This window comes from Monodon monoceros, unplaced genomic scaffold, assembly GCF_005190385.1.
Source record: "Monodon monoceros isolate NGI ecotype Baffin Bay Population unplaced genomic scaffold, NGI_Narwhal_1 Super_Scaffold_18, whole genome shotgun sequence".
Lineage (NCBI taxonomy): Eukaryota > Metazoa > Chordata > Mammalia > Artiodactyla > Monodontidae > Monodon > Monodon monoceros.
The window spans coordinates 145,705,811-145,721,647 of NW_021703774.1; the positions used below are offsets into that span (position 1 = coordinate 145,705,811).

A 15,837-nucleotide genomic window follows, 5' to 3' on the forward strand; every position below is an offset into this window, starting at 1 on the left:
TACGGGAAAGTTAACGGGTGAGTGGTGCGGCACACACTTTCAAATGTTCCATAATGAACAGGTACTGGGGTTATAATGAAGGAAAAACACGAAGCGTTTGTTAGCGTCCACGCTCCCTCACGTTAATTGGGCCCGCACCTCCTCCGCGCGCCGCCCTCTCCCGTCAGGGAAAGTGCACTTTTCTGGCCAGTCCGCGGTTTTTACGACGCACGGCTTTCCCAGCCGGAGAGAGCCGGCACCCAGTTCGCGGCGACAGCGCGCCCCCGCCCAGCGGGGCCGGGCTCCTCCGCCGCCTCGGCGCCCGCCCCGCCCCGCCCCCCGCTCGGGCCCTCAGTCCCCTCCCCTCCCCGGCCCCGCCCGCGGCTGCTGCCTTCCGGCTGCGCGGATACTGCTCCACGCGCGCTCCCGGCCGGGCATGGCTCCGCTGCGCTTCTCGGCCAACGTGTCGTGGCTGTTCCCCGAGCTCCCCAGCCTCCCCGCGCGGCTCCGGGCCGCGGGAAGTTCAGGTTTCGAGGCGGCCGAGGTCGGCTGGCCGTACGGGGAGCCGCCGGAGGCGCTGGCGCGCACGGCGCAGGAAGTGGGGCTACAGCTCGTGCTGATCAACACGCCCCCGGGTGCGCAGTGGGGGCCCGGGCCTGGGCGGGGCGAGCCGGGAGAGCGAGCCGGGAACTGAGGTCCATTCTCTCCGCAGGAGACCGAGAGAAAGGGGAGATGGGGCTGGGGGCCGTTCCCGGGAGGCAGGCGGCCTTCCGAGATGGGCTGGAGCAGGCTGTGGTGTACGCCAAGGCTCTGGGCTGTCCCAGGTATCCTCCTCTCTCCAATCCCCGCCGCCATGACCCGCGAGAGAACAGGCCGCCGGGGCTTGAGAGGCTCAGAGGTCCGAGCGCACTGGCCTTTCTTCGCCCCTTCCGTCCGGGTCCCTTGTAAATTGCCTCCTGTATTTCATCTGTTGTGTGTCACTCTCAGTTTGCAACTCTTTCTTGCTCAACTCATGCAGGGATCCCATGCTGGGAGCTTAGTCTGACCTGGGAGATAGATAGCACAGTAAACAAACGGAGTGATCCATTTGAGGACAGGTCAGTTCAAGGAGGCTGTGGGAGCAGGTAGGCAGTAACTCTGTCTGGGATCAGAGAAAGCTTCTTACAGGTAGTAAGTAGTGGGTCTCTAGTGGGCACTTGCTTGAGGTAAGGAGCATTCCCGTCAAGGATGCAGGGGCCAAAGGCAAGAGGGGCTTGGTGTGTTCTGCAGAGTTTACGAGGCTGGAAATGTAACCTGTCTGCTTTGGAGGTGGCTGAAAAGGATCAGGTGGTGAAGTGAGGGGGACTCAAAGTGGGACTGATCTCATAAATGTCAAATCCTGCACAGAGCAACCAGGCTGAGAAGGAACTGGCAACAAGGGGTTATTAAGGGGGTGGAGGAGTGTGTGTGCAGAAAACAGATGGGAAGCTAAGAAACGGATGCAAGGAGGAGTGACAAGCAGCGTGGAATTCCTGAGAAGGGTAAGGGTCAAAGTAATTTTTTAAAGGTGAGAATCATGTTTGTAGGCATGAGGAGAAGGGGCACGGAAAAGGAGAATTTGGAAGTACAGGAGGGGCTAAGTGAGAGACCTGGGGAGATGGGAAGCCGGCATGATCGGAGAGCAGCTGGAAGAGGTGCACCCAGGGAGCGACGGAGTGAAGGCTCACGCTTCGAGGATGGACTCCACAGCCCCCTCCAGGCCCATTTTCCCCACAGGATTCACCTGATGGCTGGCCGAGTGCCCCAGGGGGCTGATCGAGCAGCAGTCAGGGATGAAATGGAGACAGTTTTTCTGGAGAACCTGAGGCACGCAGCTGGGGTTCTGGCTCAGGTGAGACGGTGAAAACACATACAGACACATGCTTCATGAATGTGTGTGTGTGTGTGTGGAGGGGATGCACAGTGGGGAGAGCAGTGAGGCACAGAGACTGGGCCCCGGTCCAGGCCGGAGGGATTGGTGATGGGCTTGATCGGTGATTGAGGGGGTACAAACCTCAGGGAGAGCTCTACTCACGGATCCTGCCTGGTGCTAGGAGAACCTTGTGGGGCTGCTGGAGCCCATCAACACCCGCATCACGGACCCCCGGTACTTCCTGGATACGCCCCAGCAGGGTAGGACCCCAGCCCTGTGTCTCCTCCTGTCCCTTGATTCTTGGCGCCCTCCTTGAGTCTCATGGCCCCCTCCCTGGTTTCTCTCCCAGCGGCAGCCATCTTAGAGAAAGTTGGAAGACCCAACCTCCAGTTACAGATGGTAAGTGGGAGAGGGAGTGCTTCTCAGAGGGCCCGTGCGCCTGTGTTCTCCAAATCCAGGCAGAATGGTGTGGCCTGCAGGGTCTGTGACTCGGAATCTCTGCCCCAGGACATATTCCACTGGCAGATCATGGACGGGAACCTGACAGGGAACATCCGGGAGTTCCTGCCCCTCGTTGGTGAGGGCCCCTTTCTTGGCTCCTTCCTAGTCTGCCATGCTGCTTCCTCTGTGCTCCCACTCTTTCTACCCCCCCCCACATCTGCCCACATCTGCTCCCAGGGCACGTGCAGGTGGCACAGGTCCCAGGCCGAGGGGAACCCGGCAGCCCTGGAGAGCTGAACTTCCCCTATCTGTTCCAACTGCTGGAAGATGAAGGCTACAAAGGCTTTGTGGGCTGCGAGTACCAACCTCGAGGTGAGGGTGGGCTGAGCTCCAGGCCTGGCCCTGGGGAGGGGGCTCTGGAGGGACAGGTGTCGGGCAGGGGCTGTTTTCCTCCTCGTGGGTTGAGATGCCTCGGGTTCCTCTCCCCTCAGGAGACACGGTAGAGGGCTTGAGTTGGCTACGTTCGTACTGGGATAAGCAGGGCCGCCCACAGTCTGGCCAGTGAGGTCCTGCACTCTAGCCACACACCTCTGGGATGGTGAGCTGCACATCCCGAGTCTCCTCTGAATTAAAGACAATCTGCTGAAGGTTTCCATGTGTGTGTTATTGGAGGGGGAGGGGGAGGGACACACAGTGCCTAACTTTTCAGTTTCTTTGGGTCACTTCCTTCCTGCAGAGAAGGGACATACAGCTCACGTTCAAGTCCTCCAGTCTGTGCCAGTGTTGCTGTGGAGATGGGAGAGCTTTCGAGCTCACCACCTCACGTACAGATGAGAAACCAAGGGTCCGAGAGCAAAGGGACTCACCCGTGGTCACAGATGCTTCAAAGGCAGAGCTGGGATTGGAACCCAGGTGTCTTAGTGGCAATTGTCCAGCAATGATGTCCCCGTGGGAAGTGAAGACCACAGGGCTCAAGATGGGGGTGGGGAAGGCGGGTGGCTGACCGCAAGCCAAGACTCGGAGGCAGGATTCAGGCAGAGGAACTCTAAGGGGTCTATGTGCCACCTGATGTGAAGAATTCCCAGACTCCACCAAGTGAGCAGGGAGGAGGAGTCTCCTTCTGGAAGGGCCCAGGGACCTGAGATGGCATGGGCACCTCAGGGAGGTGACCGGACCTTCTGGATCCCTGGGCTGGTCAGTGGCAGTGAGTGTTTAGGGAGGGCAGCTCCTGCTACCAGGTCCCCAAGACACATTCACACAACGACTGGCATCCCTCAGTGTCCAGTCTTGCCCGGGTGCCCAGAGGGCTGGTCAGTCCTGCTGCAAGTGGGCAATCCTACAGAGCCATAATTCGAGGACATTCAGTGGTCCATCCCTCAGAGGAGGCGGGTCCAGAGGGTGAAGCAGGCTGTGTTGATGACGGACTCCAGGTGGTGGTAAGTAGAGACCAGCTGGGCAGGGGGGCTCTCGCTGTCCTGGGGCTGTACCGGGAAGGGCTCTCGGAAAACCACCGTCAGAGACTGTGGGGAACACGGGGCGGGGGTGGTGAGAGGAGGGCAGGGTGAGCCCAGGGAGCAGGGCTCCCCAACCTCAGCAGGCTCTGGGATGGAGCATTAGGTTGACACAAAGCCCCTCACCGCCCCCTCCCATTCTCACCGTCTTTCCCAAGTGGGAATCCAGAAACACGAGCACGAAACAGTCAGTGAACTTCTGATTCAGCACAACCTGCAGCAAAAGACAGAATGAGATGCGGAGTGAGGCACACACCCTCCCGGAGGGCATCCTGAAAGTGGGGCCAGCCTGAGCGGGGCCCGCTGCCATCACCACACCTGACCCCACCTACACTGCACGGTCACCCAGGACCTCCTCCAAGCCCAACCTCGGTCCTCGTCCTCACTGGCCCCCGGTTAGCCTGTCCAGCCTCACCAGGATGAGCGAGTGGTACTTGACTGGAAGGCCCTGCATAAGCTCACAAACCGAAGCCCATAAGCAAAGGAGGGTTCTCTCCCCTTGACGCGAGCCCTCCTTTCCTCCTGGGTTTCGTGTCTCTGGCCTCCCTGATGCCTGTCCCTGGTGCTCAGCTTTGTGATCTCTCCCTGGGCAGTTTCTTCTATGCCCAGCTTCAGTCACCACCTGTTTGTATTTAAGTGCTGCCTACATCTCTCTCCTGAGCTCCAATCCCCGATGCCAATATACCTTCTAGACTGTGGTCCTCGAAGGTCCTCCTGGGCCTCAGATTCAATTCTTCACCCTTCCCCCAAACCCACTCCTGCTTCGGCGTTCCCGCCACCCACAGAAGCATCCCCATCTGCTCACACCCACCTGCACCACCGCAGCCTTACCCTAACTAACCTCGGCTTCTCTGGGTGTTGCTTTGTCACACCTTGAAACTTGCCTTCCTCACAAGCACTATGTCGCAGGACCCCTTACCACAGACCAAGCACCTTTTCTTTTGAAATCTTCTCTTGAATGTCTCCTCTCCTGATCGCTGCTCTCGTTGGGGCCATCCTTTAGGCTCTCAATCCCCAGGCTTGTGCCCACTGCCATAGCTCTCCTCTCTACCTGTCCTTCCCAGCAACCTGTCAACCTCTACTGTGCGTACCAATCACCTGCGGATCTGGCTGAAAGGCAGGTTCTGAGCCAGCAGGTCTGGGGTGGGGTCTGAGAGTCTGCACTTCGGTCAGCTCCCAGGTGGTGCTGACGCTGCTGGTGTGAGGACCACACTTTGGTAAAAAGGCCTGAAAGCCCAGGAGGTCCTTTCTGGGACTGGAACCTCCAAGAGCAACCACTCACAAGGTTGGCTTGGCCCTCAGGATCGCTAGCCAAGGTTTGTGCTTTTTGTGAGCCCTGAGGGCACAGCTCTAGGTTATTCTCAGTGAATCACATGCTGTGGCTTGGTGCTTGAAAGGTTTTACATCCATCTACCGGTGTGGTCACTCCATCTCAGCCTCCCTGTTTAGTCAGACTGGGGTTCTTTGAGGGGGACCCTGTCATCTCTCTGATGAGGATTTCTGCTGTGTCTCCCCTTTCAGAGGAAGGTCAAAGAGACTTACCAGGTACTGAGTTCCCAAGTCTGGGCTCTGGAAATGGCGACAGCTCTGGGGAAAGCGGCTTAGGAGAACCTTGATCAGGCTCTGGTACCAGGAGACCGTCATAGACAGGAAGCAGTCCTAGGGGAAGGTCCACAGGCATGGATCTGCTGTTCCAGAACCACCTCTGAGACCCTTGCAACCTCTACCCCGGCTGCCAGTGGAATTCCTAGCATCCATCCCAGCCCCTTCTGGAACCCACAGCTGCTTACCAGCTGGGGGTCAATGTCCCCAATGGATTTGGCATGGACTGCTTCTAGGAGCTCCTCCAGCTCGGCCAGGGCCAGGCGCCCCCCTAGTCGCAGCCGATCAGGTCCTGGTGGTTCCAGCAAGAAGAGGCGCTTCCAAAGGGTGTCCCGACGGCAGTGCCCTCCAGCCAGCCGTACCAGCTGAGCCAGCCGTGCCCGTGCCACACCCACCTCTGCAGCCAGTGGGGGGAAGAGGGGAGCCGGTCCAGGGGCCAGACCATCCCCTGAGGCCTCCCCAGGGCTACCGGCTGAGCTCCCAGGAGCCTCTGGCTCAGGGGGCAGTCTGGGCGGCTTCCGGAACCGGCGCAGGTCAGCAGTGAGTCTGGGGAAGAGCTCTCGTTGGCTGGTGAGCACCACGAAGAACTGTAGCCTAGGGTGGGGAGGGGCAGGAGTGTGACGGTCACAGCAGGAGAGACACAGGGCAACAGCAGGGAGCGGCTGGGCAACGGGCAAGTTCAAGGCAGGGGATCTGCTGACCGCAGAACGTGCCGCTCGGCCTCTCCTTGCTCCTCAAAGGGTGCGGCACAGTGACAAACAAGCAGAGACACGTCGAAGTCGTCCTGGTGACGAAGTCCCTCAGAGTCCAGGTAGGAGCCAGAGCTGTGTGGTGGGGGTTGGGGAGACGTCAAGCCTGAGGTTCGGATGAAGCCAACCCCACCCCTTCTGTCCAAGAAAACGCGGGTCCCCCACTGCAAGGATGGCCCCGACTCTGGCTCCAGGCATCCCCTCTCGCCTTACCTGTGCCACGCCGACACCAGGGCGTACTCGTTATGTTCCGGGCCTCCTGGCCGGGCCATCCGCAGTGGCTTCATGTGGTAGGAGCTGGCATGGTCGGCCACGTAATTGTACAGCTGGTGGGCAGCAATGAGCGGAGTTGGGAGCTCCAGGGTCCCTGAGGGGTGAGTTACAGGAGACACTGAGCCTGGGACAGACACAGTGATCTGGTGGGGCCGGAGGATGGGAATCCCTGAGGCTCTGATGGGCAAGCAGGCCGATTCTTTCTGGGGAGCTCCTGAGGGACATGGAGATGGGACAGAAGTGGCTCAGGACACACGGGGCAGGGTACACACGACACAGGATCTAAACTTTGCTTGCTATGAAAATTAAACCAAACTTGCTATGAAAACAGACTGGGAAGAACTTAAGACAGAGACATGGGGACAGGGTCCAGGTGACATGAGGCGACTTGACCATATAGGACAGGAGAGGCAGAGACAAGGTCTGGTCCCCGGAAGTGGTCCCCCCGGCCCTGGCTTGAGACACCTGGCGGCCTGTTCTTTTTCGGGTTCACTGGCTTGCCCCTGGGCACCGACCTTGGTAAATGTGATTGCGGCCAAAGTGGGGCCCATCAGGGTGGTGGGCCAGGAAGTGTCGCAGGAAGGTGGTGAGGTGGTAGCCATGCCGCAGCACCAGGTGGGCGCCCAGCACGTGCTGGTGCACGAGGCGCAGGTGGAAGTCGTAGCTAAACGAGTGCACGTGCATCAGGTCCCGCACCTTGTCACACTCCTCCGTGAACAGCATGGACAGCTGGGGAGCGGGGAGGGAGGACCTGGTCAGGAAACGGTGGCAGGCTGCCCACCCATCTCACTTCCCTCCTTGCCTGGGAAACGGCAGCTCAAGATTCACCCCGTCGCCGTGGGCCCCTCTGCCAGAAACGCTTCTGTGAGAAGCCCTCCTCATTACATTATACAGTGTTGTAACTCTGTTTACATGAACTGACCATTTTGAGACGTGAACCTTTTTTACTCTGTATCCCAGTCTCCACTCAAGTCTGGCACAGATTCACTCATGTAACAAATACTTGTCGAGTGCCTCCCACGTGCCTACCTGGTACTGTTCTAGTTGCTGGGGATACAAACCCCTACCCTCAAGGAGCTTACAGTCTTGTAGTGGGGAGATAAGACAATAAACATTAGGCAGAGTAAATGAGTAAATAGCACGTTAGTAGATGGTTATGGAAAATCAAGCAGTAAATAAAGCAGGTGTGGTTTTAAACAGGGTGGTCAGGGTAGGCCAGGTGTGTAATTACTCACTATTAGAAAGGCTTTCCCGGTCGCTTCCCATCCCTCCGGCTTTATCTTCTCATCAAATTACTTGCTCTTGCGACGTATACTACATATTTTCTCTACACTCTTGTACCTGCTGTTCTCTTTGCCTGAATGCTGCTCCCCCTGGTCCCCAAAGCTGGCTAACTCCCACTCATTTGTAAAGCTTCATCTGGGACATCCTGCCAAGGCTAGTCCAGGGCTGGCCTCCTCTAATTCATCTGTGAATGAATGAATGAACGAACGAACCACTGATGGAGGAAGAAAGGAGGGCAGAGACACAGAGCTGGTGCTTCTCTTGGTGTACATCAGCGTTACTGAGAGTGTGTTAACAGTTGGATAGGTGATGCCAGAATGGCAGAATCTACCTGACCGTGCCCTTGGGGGCACAGGGCATAAAAATTAACAGGAAAGGAAATCAGTGACTGTAGAAGCAGCAGTTGCCTAGAAGTCAGAGTAGCTGCGTGACCTTGGGTAAGTCACAACCTCTCTGCTTCAGTTTCCTCATCTACCATGGAGATAAAGGAAAGGTCCTCATAAATTTAGAGCTGCGTGATAAACTGCGGTAACCAAGGATAAGCCTCAGAGTCAGAGACCCAGCTTGCAACCCTAGTACTGCCAGCAACTAGCTGTGTGCCCTGGGGCACATCACTTAACCTCCGTGAACCTCAGTTTCCTTATCTGTACAGTAGGAGTAAAATTCTCCTCTTCCCTTAGCATGTATACTAAGCAGTTAATAAATAAGTAATAGCTATAATAAAGCAACTTAGAAATCTAAGTGAGGTTAGAGATTAGATATGTAGGTGCAGAGAGAGCCAAACTGGATGGAGATCAGGGGGCAGGGCAGCCAGGACTTCAGGAAGCTCAAGAGAATAATGGGGTGGGTCCTTCCCGCCAATACTACAGCAAAGTGTGAAAGGGTACCTGCCTGTCCAATCTCCCTTCTGTGCCCTGGGCCAGGTAGGTTCCTGCACTAAAGTCACCAAGCTTTCCTGGATCTCACTATCCTGTGATGACTAGACCAGGCATCCACACCTGTGGGCTGGATCTGAGCTGTCCAGATACGGGAAGAGTGTGTGCCATCTGTACTGGAGGGCGACGGACTGCACCCAGTCAGACCCTGATCTCTCCGAATCTCAACTCGAGGCACAAGGAAGGCAGAAGCCAAACAACGAAGGGGCTGAACTCACTCAAGGCTGGAGGGCTTTGGGTCTCTGACCACACTCAGTCGCGACTCATTCTTTCTGAGCCCTCTTGAGTGCTCAGAACCTCATGGGGTGCAGAAGCCCTGCCTTCAGGCAGTCAGACAGGGACAGAAATAACAACTGAGTGTGGGGGGCTGTGCTGTGTGGGTGGGGACTCTAGTCCACATTCTGAGTGTTAGTGACTATATGGACAGTGCCAGGTTGTCCCCAGCCCTAGACGAGGCCGGGACTGCCCATGGCACCGACCCACACATGTGTCAGATTACCCGCTCTGCTCAAATGTCCTCACTGTCTACCCATGTATGGTCAGTGCCAGAATGACCACAGGGCCAGACCAGCCACTGTGCTGCACTGCCTTCTGCCCCCAGTGCCATGGCTGAATACAGGTCTAGACTACCACAGAGTAAGACTGGTGCCTGAGGAAGGCAGAGCACTGGAATGGCCCAGACGCCTGCAGCACCAGGTGGTCATTGGGGCTGCACTGACTACGCCTGAGACCTCACGGCCCTCCGTCCCCACCACATACCTGGGAGTTGACAGCTTGCCCCATGGGGATTCGGGAACATTCCAGGGCAAACTGTTTGACACAGAAGTAACAGCCCTGGAGAGAGGACGAAGATGAGGTCAGGAGGGCGAGAGACAGGTGGGCCTGGCTCTCCCCATGTAGAGCTCCTTCTGCTCACCTGGAAGGCCAGCTCCATGAGGATGATGCCCCCAGGCAGTGCCCGCTGCAGGTGGTACGTGGTGACGGGAGAGCCAGTGCTCTGCAGAAAGGAAAAAGACGGGTTCAGGGGCAAAGGCAGGGGGCTCACCAGCGTCGGACCATCGGGGAAAAAGTCCCCTGGGTCAGTGACTTTAATGGTGTCAGGCTGGGATCAATGACCTCAGTCATCACCCAGAGCCCCCCGCTTTAGGCCTTGGGCAAATAATTCAGGATCAGTGATGCTGGTGTCTGAGGCATCACTGATTTCACTCTTGGGGAAGGAACACGACGACGTGTTACCTTGGGGCTCCCTTCAGTTTTGGCTTTCGGGCAGGAGAAGGAGCCCCGACCTTCTGTTCCAAGGATAGCCATGGCCCGCAGCCGGCTGGTGCTGCAGAAAAGGAAGAGAGGGACAAGGGGGTGAGGCAGGCCAGTGGGGTGAAGGGTCACGGCTATCAGACCCAGAACCCATTTCACGTGGAATCGTTCTGCAGGAGAGGAGACAGGCCCAGAGAAGGGAAGAACCTGCCTGGGGTTCCACGGTGGGTAAGTGGCAAGGCTAGGCCAGGAGTCCAGGGCTCGAATGTGGGGGGGCTCTCCACAGCGGCTGCTGCTCTAAGGGGGGCGGAGACCAGGCCCCTCTCCTCCAGTGAGAGGGTGAGGGCAGAGCCGCAGAGGCTGCTGTGACTGGGGGCCACTTATGAGCGGATGGAGACACCTGCTTACCGTGGACAGCAAGGGAGGGGAGCGTGGCGTCTGCCTAAGGCTCATGGGGAAAGTGCAAGCAGATATGCTTGATGCCCTGGTTAGGGACGTTCCCCTGGGAGGGAAAGGGGTTCTCTTTTGACCCGGGAAGGGCATTTTCAGTGTTCCACAGGCCTGCTGTTCTTCATTTCTCAACTCAGAGGCAAAGGGAAAAGAGAAATACTGTGAATGAGGACAAGGTAGAAAGGGCCAGTGGGACGCACTCATACTCAGGAGCTATAAACCACTGGAACTCCTGCTGGGGGTTCAAAGCCTCTGGCAAGAAATGTCCCACTTAATCCTCAAGGAAATAGGGACCAGACCTAACTAGTGATTGGTGATGGTTAGAGACTGGAGAGGAAGGAAGGCCTGACTTTAGATTCTCCTCTAGAAACATATTTTTAATCCTAGTATCTTTGGTTTTAAAAGGGAATTCTGATTTCTGGGAAGAACATAACTGAATGGGAAGGATGCGAACTCCAGAGAAATCCCTACAGCTGGGAACTGGCTGTGGAGGGCAATGAGCAGAGAGCTCCTCCTGGGGTCTGTCACTGAGAAATGAGAGGGGTGCTGAATGAAATGTCCCAGAGGCGCAGGCCTGTCCTCTCTTCCTAAGGCCTGGAAATGAGAGGGAGGCCTGGGAGGTAGAGAGCTGGTTACAAAAATGCTTAGGAGTTGGAATTGGCTTTCTGGGCCAAGAGGGCGTCTTGAGTAAGGAAGTACAACTTATATTTACTAGTCTGAAAAAGTATCAAACTGAAAGCAGAGAGGAGGGAGAAAACAAACTCACACATCTGGATACACGAAAGCAACAGCATAACACGAACAGACATTTTCCCATGCAGCCACTGGGAAGGAGCTGGGAACATAGAATCTGGAGGCTCAGACGTTGAGAGGGGCATAGGGCACGGGCCATAGAAATGGGAATTTGAGACTTGACACAGGATGGGAAAGGTGGTTGCAGAGTTTTCACTGCGTTCTGGGGAGATGGAAGGTGTTGCCAGAGGAGCTGTCTACTACCTCCCATGACTCAGACCTCTCACTACTGGCCAGTGAGTGAACATGACCAAGAACAGGCCAGAGGACAGTGATGCGAGTAGGCCCATTGCAGGGGTCCTTGGTGAGAAAAAAACAAAACACAAAACAAACAAAAAAACATGGTGAGAAAAGAACTTCCTGGGCCAGGAACTATGTAAATCTCTGGAGAGGTCAGGAGGTGATCAGGACAACAATCATTAAGACCCACGTCCAAGAGCTTGTACAGGACTGGTGTGTGTGGATGGACACCAGCGTGAAAGCACAGAAGACACACATGGGCAAGCAGCTCTGTGAAAATGTACCCAGTTTGTGTATGAACGTGGCCATGAGTTCCACGAGATGTGTGAGGCTTACGGAATGTGCTTGAGGGCTGCAGGTAGGTGTCCCAGATCCTCACGTGTGTGTGCGGGCCTGATGAGATGGATGTACGCAAGGCCCAAATTACCCAAATAGGACCCAAGAGGAAGGGTGTGTGGGGCCTCACCTGCTGAGGAGGAAGAGAGGAGGGTGGGGAGACGAGACGCGCTCACCTGCGGGCGGGCGAGGGGGGCCGCAGCGGCACCAGCACAAAGCCCATGCTCTGCAGATACTGCACGTACTGCTGCAGGAAAGCCAAGCTCAGCTCCTTCAGCCAAGGCTCCTCCCGGGCGCCCGGTGGAGGCCCATCCGAGGAGTCGCAGCTGGCGGAGGCCTCTCGGCTCCCAGACCCTGACTCAGGGCGGTGGCGCCGCTGTGGGAGTGGAGGTTAAGAAAGGCTCTACCCACCGTCAACCACCCTAGCAGGGGTGGAGGAATGGAGGTCCCCGCTGGGTAAAGGGAGGTCCCACAGGAGAAATCCAGAGTCTGGAGCCTCACCTGCCCCTCCGGGGGCCCAGAGGTCTCTGGGGGCCCATGCAGCCAGGCTGCGGGGTCGAAGAGCAGGGCCGTCGCACAGTAATGCACCAGGCGGGATGACTGTTTCAGGGTCTCCAGCTCCCCGGCCTGGGGAAATGGGCAGTGAGCACTGGGGCGGTGGCCAGGGCAGGGTCATGGGACGCTCCCAGAGGACGCGGGTTGGCCACTCACACTGATGGGCATGCTGGCTGGGGCGGAGCGCTGCTGCCACGTTACAAACAGGTTCTCCATCTTCATCTGGCGCTCCAGTTCTGGGGGTTGGAGGCATTAGTAGCGGCCCCCAGGAATGGCCACCCCTGGCCCTGCCAGACTCCACAGATTGCCCTGCCCGCTTCCCGGCTCAGCGCCCTCACCTCTGCGCTCTGCCATCTTGATCTCCAGGAACTGTTGTCCATGGTAGGTGACAGGATCGGGCGGTCTGGGCACAGGGCCGAGGGAGGAGCTGGGGCGGGCGGCCGTGATATCCCTTAGGGCCTCATCGAAGGGGAATGTGTCCAGGGAAAGGGGGCCCCCACCCCGAGAGGACCCACTCAGCCGTCCCTGCTCGCGGCTCAGAGGGGGGCTTGCACTCCGGATGAGGGTCTCTGCTTCCATGGTCGGCAGCAGGAATGGGTTTGGCTCCTAAGAGAGACGGAGCCTCACAATGGGTCCATGGCCTTTGCCCTCAGACCTCCTCGCCCACCGCCCCCGTGGCCTCCTCTCTCAGACTCTCCCTCCCCACTGCCCCTGCCCTCAGCCTGTCCCCTCCCTCTCCTGTTCCCGAACTGCTACTTCCTTTAGCTGACCACTCAGGAGAGGAGGGAACCTGAGCAGCAGGCACCTTTTCGTCACGCACTGGGAAGTCCAATTGGCCGTAGTGGTGGAAGAGCCCAAGCTTCTGGCTGAGGAGGCAGAAGATGAGATGGGCACGTGCGTTCTGCCACTGCACGAGGCGAACCAGTGCTCGGCCCAGGGCCGCCCCCAGGTCTGGGGCCCAGTTGTAGGTCAGCAGCTGCAGCTGGAAGTCAGGGCTCAGCGTCAGTGGGATCATGGAGCCCCTCCTCCCAGCCAGCCCCTGGCCCCACGTCTACCTTCTTGTCCATGACCTCCAGCAGCAAGAACCTCTGCCGGGGAGCATTTCGCCCCAAGTTCCCGTCGCCTCCTGGCTCGAAGCGCTGTACGGCTTTGGCAGCTACGGGGTCAGGGAGGGGCAAAATGAGGGTCTGGGGGCCGATCCCCCTCGATCCCACCCTGCGTCCCACGGGGTCAGCGGCTCCAGGGTCAGTCACTCTGAGCCCACCCTCCTCCGGGCCGTGGCCTCACCCTGCTGGGTGGGTCTCCTCCACTGCGAGAAGTTCCTTCCCAGAAGCAGCAGATGCCGCTCAGCTGCCGGGCGGGGAGTTGGGCCCAGCTGTCCAAGGGAACAAGGACTGAAGAGCTCTGGCTCAGAAGCCCTAGTGGGAGGGACGGACAGAAAGCAGACCATCCATGGCCCCATTCCCTGGTTATCTCCTCCTGGGCCAGGCCCCCACCTCTCCTACCTCAGCTTCCGTGAGACCCCAAACTCACAAATGCTGCTCAAAGATGCGGACACTGGTGTCTCCAGCCATCGAGGTGGCCAGAGTGGTGAACTCAGACAGGACAGATGGGAGCAGGAACCGGGACACCACGTGAGTGGAGCTCCTGGACACTGAGGCACATCCTGGATCCAGGACACAGAAGTCACGGTGGGGCTATGGCATGGGGACCAGGGCAGGAGCTTAAGGGTGGGAGGGGGGCTGGGGTCTCACCCATCTGAACCATGAACTCCATCCAGCGCTGAGCGACAAGAGCAAACACAGGCTGCAGGGTGCCTGCCTCACCCTCCTCCAGCTGTGTGGTCCTGCGTCTGAAGACACAGCAGGAGTAACAGCCTTGCACCCACATACAAGACGGCTGTGTTTACATGCACCCAACATCCCCTGTGACCACACACACACACCTTTGTCTCTGGGCTCCAGACTCTGGGCCTGCTGCCCGCTCAGTCCCACCGGGAGTCCGAACACTCTCTGTTTTGTGACGCCTCCGGCCCCGAGTGTCTTCTGGCCGATCCAGGACAATGTCATCAGTCGTTTTCGGGGAACCCAAGTCCCCACATTCTGTTTTACTCTGGCAACAATGCAGTAAATGAGGAGGGGCTAAAGGGAAGGGGAACGGGGCGGAGGACGGAGGCATCATGGACGGTAACAAGAGCCTGGAGGATTTGGAGGCCCGGGTTTAGGCCCTGGAGGCTGGCCAAGCAGCCTTGGACAGGCTGCTCAACTTTCTGGAGCCTCAGCTACCTCACTGGTGAAAGGCCTGCTGCAATCGTGCAGGCTGTGAGGATCTGACAGGAAAAGTGGAAGTGAAAGCACTTAACAAGCTGAGGCACTCTCTGTATCGGTGAGAACTTGCCACGCTCTGCACACTCCTATACAAGGCACAGAGCAGTTTTACACAACAGGAGATCTGGGGCGGGGCGTGTAGGGGAGACAGGAGGCAGACAAGAAGGCAGATGTCAACTTCACCACCTCCCTTTCTCCCATTACCAGCATATCCCAGAAGCTACGTCGGCCAGCTTTGCTTGGGGGTGTCACAGGCTCGCCAGGGCGAGGGCCAGGGCCAGGGCCAGGGCCAGGGCCAGGGCCAGGGGGAAAGATGCTAGCTCGGCCTGCAGGGCTCTTGGTTTCCAATGACCCGCTCTTGAGACTTCCTGTGGGCACCAGACATTACAGACTCCTGTCACTGACTATCAATCCCCATTTCAGACAATCTAGCCCCAAGACTGGTAAGAGAGTGATGTGCCACTTACTCTACCTGTTCCTGAATGGCAGTATATGCAATTGAAGGTGCATGGCTGTGTGTGTGTGAAGGGAGTTCCTGACCATATATTCCGCCTCTGAGTGAGTGACCAGCATGCATACATTTCTACCAAGGCGTATCACCTTGCTGATGCAGGGAAGGTGATGGACAACTGTGAATGTGTATTTCAGATGGGGCCTCTGCGACGTCTCCCCAGACTCTCACGTTTGCACCTAGACCTGTGAGGTTCTCCAGACTCTGCATACCTGGGGACGTGTCCTCTGTACATAGTGAAGCTGGCAGCAGCCGGAGCTCCATGATGGCATCAGCCAGGGCCTGGCGAGCTGCTGCTCGGAGCTTCTCCTCCAGCTGCACGATACTGATGTTCCCCTTTTCCCACACATCCAGTCGAAGCCGTGGGGCCCCGTTCGGAGCTGGAGGAGAGAATGGGGGCCACTTGAGTGTGGCCCTGGTTTCCATAGCATTAAATAAACACCCCCTCCTCTGACCAAGCTTCCCTACCTGAAGAGTTATCCGGCACGACTGGGCAGCGAGTGACTTGAGTCAGCTGCTCAAATTCCTCCTCCTGCAGTGGGTCTGGGGGCCCCGGAGAAGAGGGGGGGCATGATGCCAGTGAGATGGGGGCTCCCTCCTTATCCACAAAAGCTAGAGTGATGCAGGCGACCCCTGGGTAGAAATCCACAGGAAAGCTCAGGTCTGGGACTTCCAGGCCCTGCCCCACCCCACCCAATCCCCCTCAG

At 57.7% G+C, this 15,837-nt stretch overlaps 2 protein-coding genes across 6 annotated transcripts in view; one reads left to right on the forward strand and one right to left on the reverse strand.

Moving 5' to 3' along the window:
- The first annotated feature begins 371 nt into the window (after nucleotides 1-371).
- HYI (hydroxypyruvate isomerase (putative)) lies at nucleotides 372-2,961 on the forward strand. Of its 2 annotated transcripts, none has more exons than XM_029227582.1 (8): nucleotides 372-614; nucleotides 692-803; nucleotides 1,735-1,849; nucleotides 2,052-2,130; nucleotides 2,220-2,269; nucleotides 2,378-2,447; nucleotides 2,549-2,683; nucleotides 2,803-2,958. In XM_029227582.1, the coding sequence occupies exons 1-8, from the start codon at nucleotides 416-418 to the stop codon at nucleotides 2,874-2,876; spliced, it is 834 nt and encodes a 277-aa protein (XP_029083415.1). In that variant the 5' UTR covers nucleotides 372-415; the 3' UTR covers nucleotides 2,877-2,958. The 2 variants fall into 2 exon arrangements, with proteins under 2 accessions (XP_029083415.1, XP_029083416.1); XM_029227583.1 differs by having other exon boundaries at nucleotides 389-614; nucleotides 1,545-1,849; nucleotides 2,803-2,961.
- The window catches only part of SZT2 (SZT2 subunit of KICSTOR complex), a 51,165-nt gene continuing 38,288 nt past the window's right edge, over nucleotides 2,961-15,837 (reverse strand). For 3 of the 4 annotated variants that reach the window (XM_029227579.1, XM_029227577.1, XM_029227581.1), the window contains 23 exons: nucleotides 15,599-15,763; nucleotides 15,343-15,510; nucleotides 14,824-14,987; nucleotides 14,238-14,404; nucleotides 14,047-14,144; nucleotides 13,826-13,958; nucleotides 13,580-13,710; nucleotides 13,348-13,448; nucleotides 13,098-13,274; nucleotides 12,631-12,898; nucleotides 12,449-12,528; nucleotides 12,239-12,364; nucleotides 11,914-12,113; nucleotides 9,902-9,992; nucleotides 9,582-9,662; nucleotides 9,425-9,499; nucleotides 6,962-7,175; nucleotides 6,387-6,540; nucleotides 6,126-6,248; nucleotides 5,613-6,018; nucleotides 5,365-5,481; nucleotides 3,968-4,036; nucleotides 2,961-3,831 (listed from right to left, as the gene is read on the reverse strand). In XM_029227579.1, the coding sequence (XP_029083412.1) occupies nucleotides 3,688-3,831; nucleotides 3,968-4,036; nucleotides 5,365-5,481; nucleotides 5,613-6,018; nucleotides 6,126-6,248; nucleotides 6,387-6,540; nucleotides 6,962-7,175; nucleotides 9,425-9,499; nucleotides 9,582-9,662; nucleotides 9,902-9,992; nucleotides 11,914-12,113; nucleotides 12,239-12,364; nucleotides 12,449-12,528; nucleotides 12,631-12,898; nucleotides 13,098-13,274; nucleotides 13,348-13,448; nucleotides 13,580-13,710; nucleotides 13,826-13,958; nucleotides 14,047-14,144; nucleotides 14,238-14,404; nucleotides 14,824-14,987; nucleotides 15,343-15,510; nucleotides 15,599-15,763 (3,452 nt within the window). In that variant the 3' untranslated portion in view covers nucleotides 2,961-3,687. The remainder of the gene's footprint in view (nucleotides 3,832-3,967; nucleotides 4,037-5,364; nucleotides 5,482-5,612; nucleotides 6,019-6,125; nucleotides 6,249-6,386; nucleotides 6,541-6,961; nucleotides 7,176-9,424; nucleotides 9,500-9,581; nucleotides 9,663-9,901; nucleotides 9,993-11,913; nucleotides 12,114-12,238; nucleotides 12,365-12,448; nucleotides 12,529-12,630; nucleotides 12,899-13,097; nucleotides 13,275-13,347; nucleotides 13,449-13,579; nucleotides 13,711-13,825; nucleotides 13,959-14,046; nucleotides 14,145-14,237; nucleotides 14,405-14,823; nucleotides 14,988-15,342; nucleotides 15,511-15,598; nucleotides 15,764-15,837) is intronic. The other variant, XM_029227580.1, reaches the window with a different exon arrangement.

Excerpts from the sequence above, each read along its gene's own strand:
- HYI (XM_029227582.1), top strand. The coding sequence starts at position 416 with ATGGCTCCGCTGCGCTTCTCGGCCAACGTGTCGTGGCTGTTCCCCGAG. Across the intron at positions 1,850-2,051 it reads CAGCTGGGGTTCTGGCTCAG|GAGAACCTTGTGGGGCTGCT; the intron begins GTGAGACGGTGA and ends GCCTGGTGCTAG. Across the intron at positions 2,270-2,377 it reads CCAACCTCCAGTTACAGATG|GACATATTCCACTGGCAGAT; the intron begins GTAAGTGGGAGA and ends TCTCTGCCCCAG.